Here is an 8,936-nt window from a genome sequence, read left to right on the forward strand (position 1 = left end):
ATGGATTTTAGCAAGGCTTTTGACAAGGTCCCACATAGCAGACTGGTTAGAAGACTAAAAGCCCATGGAATCCAAGGGAATGTGGCAATTTGGATCCAAAATTGTCTCTGAGGCAGGAAGCAAAGGGTAATGGTCAAGGGATGTGTTTGTGACTGGAAGGCTGTTCCAGTGGGATTCCACAGGGCACAGTAGTAGGTCCTTTGATTGTTGTGGTATACATCAATGATTTCGACAAACATGTTGGGGGCATGATTAAGAGGTTTCTAGATGATACAAAAATTGGCCATGTGGTTGATAATGAGGAAGAATGCTGTAGACTGCAGGATGATATCAATGGACTGGTCAGGTGGGCAGAAAAGTGGCAAATAGAATTGAATCCAGAGAAGTGTGAGATAATGCATTTGGGGAGGGTTAACAGGCAAGGGAATACACAATAAATAGTAGGACACTGAGAAGTGCAGAGGAACAAAGGGACCTTGGACAGCAGGTCCACAGGTCCCTAAAGGAAACAGGGCAGGGAGATAAGGTGGTTAGAAAGGCATATGGGATTACAGGGTATGGTGGCATAGTAGTTATGTTACTGGACTCGTAATCCCGAGGTCTGGAGTCACAACTTCAAATCGACTACGGCAGCTGGGGAATTTAAATTCAGTGAATTTAGTAAATAATTCTGGAATAAAAAGCGAGTATCAATAATGGTTACCACATAACTATTGGATTGTAATAAAAACCCATCTGGTTTACGAATGCACCTCAGGGAAGGAAATCTGCCATCCTTACCTGGTCTGGTCTGTACATGATTCCAGACCCACAAGGTGGTTGACTCTTAACTGCCCTCTCAAATGGCCTAGCAAGCCGGTTGTACCAAACCGCTGCATCAGTGGTTCAAGAATGTGGCTTACTGCACCTTCTCAAAGGCAATTGGGAATGGGCAATAAATGCTGGCCTTGCCAGCGATGTCCACATGCCAGAAATTAATTTTTAAAACTTTCCTTTATTAGTCGAGGAATAGAATATAAAAGCAGGGTGGTGATGCTTGAATTGTATAAAACACTAGTTAGGCCACAGCTATAGTGCTGTGTACAGTTCTGGTCACCACACTACAGGAAAGATGTGATTGCACTAGAGAGGGTACAGGAGATATACGAGGATGTTGCCAGAACTGGAGAATTTTAGCGATGAAGAAAGATTGGATAGGCTGGGATTGTTTTCTTTGGAACATAGGATGCAGAGGGGAGACTTAATCGAGGTCTATAAAATTATGAGGGGCCGAGATAGAGTGGATTCGTATCTATTTCCCTTAGCAAAGAGGTCAATAACCAGGGGGCTTAGATTTAAAGTAAGTGGTCGTAGGTTTCGAGGGAATTTGAGGAGAACTGTTTTCACCCAGAGGGTGGAGGTCGAGAACTAACTGCCTGAGGGGATGGTAGAGGCAGAAACACTCACCATATTTTAAAAGTTCTTGGATATGCACTTGAAGTGCCGTAACCTACAGGGCTACAGACCAAGAGCTGGAAAGTGGGATTATGCTCGATAGCTCTTTTTCAGCCGAATGGGTGAATAGTCTTCTCCTGTGCCATAAATGTCACTGATTCTATGGGACTAGGGTTATATTTCCTTGAGTATAGAAGATTAATGGGTGATCTGTGCAACGTGGATTTGTAGCCAAAAAGGGAAGCAATTATGGATAGAGAGGATGGACTATCTACGGGGGAAGACAGATACATCTGCCAAAACCTGTCGGTTAGGAGCAGAGTCAAGGATTTGACCAGTACATTCATAGAATCATAGAAAGGTTACAGCACAGAAGAAAGCCATTCAGCCCGTCGAGCCCGTGCTGGCTCTCTGTGTTTGGTGCTCAGAGCTGGATTTTAGCTTAGGGTCATGTATCCAGGGCTCGGTTGTCTTCCAGGACTGGGCTGTGCAAGGAGCAAACTCAAATTCTGCACATCCACCTCTGAATGGAATATGATGTGTAAATACAGCAGTAGATTACAATTTCCTGCTTCCCCTCCTTCAACACCTCCTAATGGGAGCCCGACCACAATAAACAAATGAGAATGAATGCAATGCAATGGGAGCTGATGCTGGAGGTCCTGCCCGGTCACACGTCCAGCATTGAATCCATCCGCTGGGAACTCCATGAGTCATAACAGGATTGTTATTTATTTCCTTATAAATGAGATAAAATGAAGAATAAACATATTTACAACAAGAAACTCACAGCACAATCTGAAACAGGTGGAGAAGGATCGGTGAGTCTGTCGAGTTGAGTTGGATTGTCCACGCTGTATCCTTAAACAGCAGAGTTTCTGAATCCATGTCCTCCTCTGGGCCGGCTCCTGTGGAATTTGACAAAGGACGACTCTTAAGAAGACCGCATCCCCTCGGAGACGAGGCCCCATCTATAGGAAGGAACTGCAGCACATTATATATGAGTTGATCCTGCTGGGGAAATCTTTGATGAGTTGTCAGGAAAGTACTTTCAAAAATTCCTCATACTTCAGGCTGCCTTCCCGCGAATGCTCCGGGATTATTGCACAAACCCTCTGTGAGCCGATATATGGGGCGATCGAGCACAATGTTAAAAGACAGGCCCTTTGTACCTCCTCACTCTTTTCATTCAGGTGTAGCAACAAACTGACCAGGTTCAGGTGGATCTGTTCCATAAAGGAAGCCCTTGAATGTCCGTGTCCACATTTGGCCAAAGTGCCAAACACGGTAAATGCGGCAGCACGAACCTGAGTGGATTTGAACTCAAAGAAAGATCGAATTCCTTTTGTTAGTTCAATATAAATGGGTCTGATAGCATTGACACTAAGCTGGTCCAAGATCTTTGAGAGAGTTGATGTCACTTCAGTCATGAATTCCTCTTCATGGTAATCCTTGCCCTGCAGTATGTTACTCATTGCAGCCAACAGGTCTGAAGCGTGTCTCTCCATCAGTCCAGATACTCCAATTGGAATATTCCCCAGCCCCCTAATACAGAGCAACCTGACAGCCAGAGTCGAATCCAGTAGACCCATGAGCAAGCTATCCACCAGGGTGTTAGTGAGTAACATGTGGGAGATGGACGTACATTTTAAAAGTTCAGCAAAGAAGGCAGCCACAGTGGCTTTCTGGCCCACCTGTGTAGTTGACAGGACAGGTGCTAGATCCACCACAATCCCAACCAGCTGGTGCTCATTGAACAAGCTCATCGCTCTAGCGAGCAGAGCAATCCCATTGTGGTGGGTGTGTGGGTCCAACATTAAATCCCAGCCTCCCTTCTCCTGGACAAAATCTACCACCACTTCATTGTGCACTCGATTCAGCACGGCCCTGAGAGTCTCTACTGAGAACAGGCAAAGCTCTCGGCTTCTGCACACTGCTGTTGTTGATGGGTTTTCTGACTGCTCCAATTCGCAGCAAGGAATAAAGTCAGAAGGCACATTCACTTAGATGGAGGAACCGAGATGTGTTAACAGAGCAGTGAATAAGTCAGAATACAAGGTGTTTACAGCCTCTGCAGACTCCGGCTCTGAGACCATCTCGTACACAGTGCAAGTAACAGCCAGAGGATCAAGGCTCTCGGTTTCTGTCACTGAATGGCTTCTTTCACTAAATGCCACCGATCTGTTCGGGTATTGCATCAGTTGTTTCAATGAAGTGTCAGCCAATTGGGTCTTCTTTGCTACTGACCTCCAGATGGCGCTGGTGCACTCGCCCACAGGGAACCTGAGGAGACAACGCACAACGGCTGGCAGGTGCTGGGAAGTGAGCAGAGTGAAGGTTTGTAGAACTGTCAGTGTCACTTCCTGCTGTGTGATTGCTGCCATTTGAAGGTGCAGTGCCTCGAGGATCTCTGAGAGTTGATCCTCCAGCTCAGGGCCACGTCGCTTTATCACAGCTTTCAGTGTAACAGCAGCTGCATTGGAACAGCTGGTTTGGTGGTCAACCAGCCCTTTGAAGAGCATAAAGAGCAGGTTGGCCAGCTGGTCCCGGGGCAAGTGCTGGGAAATGAGTTGTGCGAGCTCGGAGCATCCTTTAAAGAGGACTGTGGTGTCTGTGCTCACCAATTGTTGGTCAATTCTTCTCAGAATCCCTTCCTGCTCATATTGCTCATCTGGATTCACACCTTCAGAACACGCCTGGATCTTTAGTAGGATGTACAAACAGTCCATGGCCCTCTGCCGTATGGTAAGCAATGGGTCAACACATCGTGGCAGCAGCTGACCAACTACAGCCCCCAAGTCAATCGGTGCCATTATATTTTCAGCATCAAGCTCCTGCCAGTAGAATGTCAGCAGCTTCGAGGTCATGTCTACTGCTCGCTCTCTTTCATATTCCCGCGGTGATATTATCCATGTCTCCACATATTTGTATATGGTCTGGAGACCCTCAGGGGACAGGTTCTGAAGCAAAAGTTGTTTCAGGAGACAGTAGAGAGCGGCCACACTATCAGTGTAAAGATCTCTTCCTCCTGGGTGAAGAGGTGTCCCGTCCTGGTCCTGGTTGGGGTCCACAAAAACTAAACTGAAAATACTCCTCAAACAGCTTTTAATTAACTGGCATTGATCAGCTTCATTTAGCCGTGGGTTCAGTTGGACAAGGTGCAGGCAGGCATTCATTGCCAACGGCCGAATAGGAGTCTGCAGCAGCTCTGTTGGCTCAGCCTCGATAAGTTGTTGCATGTATTTCAGTAGCTCACTTTTCCTGCTGAAACTCGAGGGGAATGTCCGACTACTGCACTGCACTGCTCTGGCTATCAGGGTCACGCTCTTTATAAGGCTCAAGGTCAGAGTCAAATCCTGGGATTCTTCCTTTAACCTCTGTCCAAGCTGGTTGAGTTGCTCATTTAAAAGTGGCAGAATGTGGTTCTCTGTTCGTGATAATAAAAGGTCCAGTGGAGCTTTGATTGCCAGATACCCAGAGCAAAGGACCAGTGTGCTCTTAGCATTGTCCACCTCAAGATCAGACTGATCCTTATCAACATGGAGGGAACTTCTGGACTTCTTCAGGAGGTTTAAGTTATAATCCATGAGGCTGCTGAAGGTGGCTTCAAAGTTGGTGATAGAGCAGAAACCAATTCCAACAGACACACCCTCTCTCTCAACGGCCTCCCTGTGCTGAGCACTCTGCAGCATTTGTCCAATCTGCCTCTTTATATCTGTGCTACCTGAGTGATGTAGCACCATCCCAAGGCATTTGTAAAGAAACCCCTTCTGTTGTGGATAACTGTGGGAGATTGAGATCTGTTGGGTTATTTCATCAATCAACTGGCATGTCCACTGCTCGTCATGAATTGTTTCCAGAGTTTTGGACAACAGCAGGATGAGTCTCTCCTCCCATTCTTGCTGGGACAGGGGTTTCTCTGAAGTCTCCACCAAGTTATTAACTAACAATGGAATTTCCTCCTCCCACCTCTGCACTATTGCTGCATGAATATTCAGGCTCATGGCCTGTAGCAGCCTCAGTGCAGCAGCACCCCGGCCTTCTCCCTCACAGGGACAACCCGCTATAACCAGAAGCTGGGTCAGCAGTGCCTGAGGATTGGGGAAATTTGTATGTTGTTTATAAATGAGGAAATACTTCTCATCTCCGGCTTGCAGCTTCTTCTTTGCAAGTTGTGTTAAACACGGAGAGACCATTGTTAGTCCTTTGGTGTATTGAGCCAAGGTAATGTGCAGTAGGAATGGCCAGAGTACATCCTCCATACTCTCCAGAGCTGTCAGAGTGAACTTCATCACTTCACATATTCGACTCAAGTCTTCATGGGTAACCTGATCTTCATCAATATCCAATGGGATTTGATTACATGAGTCGGTGCAGAGAACATATTGTTTCATGACAAACTCCACCATTATTCGTCCTCCTTTTAGATCTAGGTAACCTTCGAGGGCCATGGCACCAATTGTCTCCACAATCAGCTTCTTGACATTGTTGTTGTTGTCTAGAAGCACCAGTTTCAGCTCAGCCACAATTTTGACCTTCCTCCTTTCCAGCTGTGAAGGGACAGCCCTGATAAGTTGCTTGAGGACACTTAGTGCTCCCAGTCTAGTTTGTGGATTCTTGGTTTCCAACTGGCGGAGAGGAATTCGATGATTGAGTCGGCATGATCTTGGGCCAGAACAGTGTAGCAGCCAAGGATCTGATTGTGATTCTCAGCAGCGAGCCGGTTATCACAATCCACTGGAACACAAAACTGTTTGTGCAAGTTGTTAAGCAAATCCTCTATCTGTGTTCCCAGACTTTTACTTCGCATATTGACGGCAGTAGCTACAATCTGACACAGACTACGGCTGATAACAAGTTGTTCGGACTGAAATTTATAGAGAAGCAAGATTCCAGGAATAATCTCGGCAGTTCTACCTCTAGGCTGTCTTTGGGCATCAAGGTGGTGCAGTAACCCAGAGCTTCCACTATTATGATGTTTAATGGTGACTCCGTCTTCTCAAGCCACTTATTGAAAAGCAAATCATAGGCAATGTCCATCTCATTGGCAAAGGATTCTTTAGTCACTGTTGTCTGTGGCCACTTCTCTATATCATCCATGTAGAGTAGAATGTTCTTGCTGAAAGCACCCAGTGCTGCGGCAAACACTGATTTATGGTAGTCGAATGTGACATCCATCAGCACTGGCATCATAACCTCTAGGATGGGCTTGATTAAAGGTACCATCCCATGGACATGGGCTGATGTCAGCCTTATCAATGTTTTGATCATATAAACATGGGATGGATACCCTTTCTTCATATCTTCCAAGGTAACCGCCAGCACTTCTTGTGTAAATCCTAAGCCAATGGCAACCAGGAGGTTACATGCAGCTTCCTGGCTCTGCTGGTCTGCCTCGATCAACGTGGTCGCTCTGAGGTAAGCCATAACGATGAGAGAGTCAGCCACATGGTGTTGAATGAAGCTGAGATTGTCTTGGACGATCATCACCATGGTGTTCAGAATGATTGTGCTCTCTTCATCCCGGAGCCAGACACGGTCCCAGAGGTAGTGACGGCAAGTGAGGAGGACATATTCTGGCCAATGATGTCCCAGTCTATATATAGTCTGGGATATTCCTCGTCGAATGTTGTTATCATTATCGACCAGTCTCTTTAACAGAGCCATTAAGAAAGTGCCAATTCTTCCAGTTGGTTGCTGTGACATTTTCGGGGTCTCGGTTGGTTTCTCTGCAATTTATAATATCACTATAGCAGGGGTATAAGGACAGAAGTAAATTCCATTTGATGCATTGACTTTAGCTCTATCCCAGCTATCCCAGCCTCGCAACCAACTGTATGGTGAACTCCTCCATTAATTGAATTCATCCCCTCAGCTGGTGCATTATTCCAAATATTGATCATCCTTTGAGTTAGAAATGCATTTTTCATTCATTTTAATTACATCTCTATTTCTCCACTTGGCATGAAAGGATGTAGTGTAATATTTTGGGTTCACTTTTTCTGTGCCAATGATTGGCTTTCTTTACTATCAATGTTTTGCATCGATTACAAAGTGGAGGAGTCTGGTGTGAGGCAGACGTGTGCGAGACCCAAGATTTCTTTCTGTGTAGTGGTGGACCTCTCCTGAGATGACATGTTGGGTGAGGTGGTGGATGGTGGAGGTGGATTGCTGTGATTGAAGGTGTATGTAGTGCAGCAAGTAGTTTGTGAATGAAGTGAGAGATTGAATTTGAGGGTGTGTGAGAGTGGAGATGGTGAGTGATGGGGAATGTGCTGTGTCTGAGAGTACGGGAGTGGTGTGTGAGAGTGGAGATGGTGAGTGATGGGGAATGTGGTGTGTCTGAGAGTACGGGAGTGGTGTGTGAGAGTGGAGATGGTGAGTGATAGGGAATATGCTGTGTCTGAGAGTACAGGAGTGGTGTGTGAGAGTGGAGATGGTGAGTGCTGGGTAATGTGCTGTGTCTGAGAGTACGGGAGTGGTGTGTGAGAGTGGAGATGGTGAGTGCTGGGGAATGTGGTGTGTCTGAGAGTACAGGAGTGGTGTGTGAGAGTGGAGATGGTGAGTGCTGGGGAATGTGGTGTGTCTGAGAGTACAGGAGTGGTGTGTGAGAGTGGAGATGGTGAGTGATGGGGAATGTGCTGTGTCTGAGAATACAGGAGTGGTGTGTGAGAGTGGAGATGGTGAGTGCTGGGGAATGTGGTGTATCTGGGAGTACGGGAGTGGTGTGTGATTGCTGATTCTCCAATATGAGTGGTATCCGTGCCCAGCCCATCAACTGTTCTGATGCCCCATTGGTGTATCAGGGGAAATTGAGAGAAGGTGGCCTGGTCTGTCACCTACAGCCAATATGGTGGATGGCGCGGATCCTGTCGGAATTGTGCGCCTGCTTCCTGCCCGATATTTTTGGGACCGTGGAGGCCATGTAGCACCTCGAAAATGTGGGCCACACGTCCCAACTTCAAGGCCAAAGTCATCCAGAATAAAGAATTAGAAACTTTGATATCCTGGATCCCAGTGAGATCCTGAACTCGGAAACCCATCCACTGTGCTCCAGTATCCCCCTTTCTCCTGAAATCAGACAGCCTGCTAGCCAGGGCCTTCTCCCACTGCTCCCAACCCTGGGAGTCTTCAGATTCTGCAGACCCTCCGCAATGCTTTTAGACCCTCCCCATTGCATTTAGACACTCGCTAATGATTTCAAACCCAACCGGTGTCTCCACACCATCCCTAGACCCTCCCCAGTCCCTCCAGACTCTCCCAGTCCCTTCAGACCCTCCCCAGTCCCTCTAGACTCTCCTCGGTCCCTCCAGTGTCATGTGTCCAGAATCACTCTCTGTGTCACTCTCACACTTCACTCACTCGAATATCATATTCACAAAATATAAACAAATCACAATTCAAGTGCTTCATAGCTTACCAATCAGAATAACAATAATCAATTCTACACAGAAACAAATCAGCTACTCCCAGGTAAACTTCACAATTTATAACAGAACAAA

General features: G+C 46.6%; 1 protein-coding gene across 1 annotated transcript in view; it reads right to left on the bottom strand.

Moving 5' to 3' along the window:
- The window catches only part of LOC139275589 (maestro heat-like repeat-containing protein family member 1), a 28,820-nt gene extending 21,893 nt beyond the window's left edge, over positions 1 to 6,927 (bottom strand). The window contains exons 1-3 of the mRNA XM_070892760.1: positions 6,352 to 6,927; positions 3,501 to 6,062; positions 2,607 to 3,392 (exon numbers count right to left, since the gene is read on the bottom strand). Coding sequence (XP_070748861.1) covers positions 2,607 to 3,392; positions 3,501 to 6,062; positions 6,352 to 6,927 — 3,924 coding nt within the window. The remainder of the gene's footprint in view (positions 1 to 2,606; positions 3,393 to 3,500; positions 6,063 to 6,351) is intronic.
- Between the last annotated feature and the right edge of the window lie 2,009 nt (positions 6,928 to 8,936).

Source organism: Pristiophorus japonicus, chromosome 11 (genome assembly GCF_044704955.1).
Source record: "Pristiophorus japonicus isolate sPriJap1 chromosome 11, sPriJap1.hap1, whole genome shotgun sequence".
NCBI classification, from domain to species: Eukaryota; Metazoa; Chordata; class Chondrichthyes; family Pristiophoridae; genus Pristiophorus; species Pristiophorus japonicus.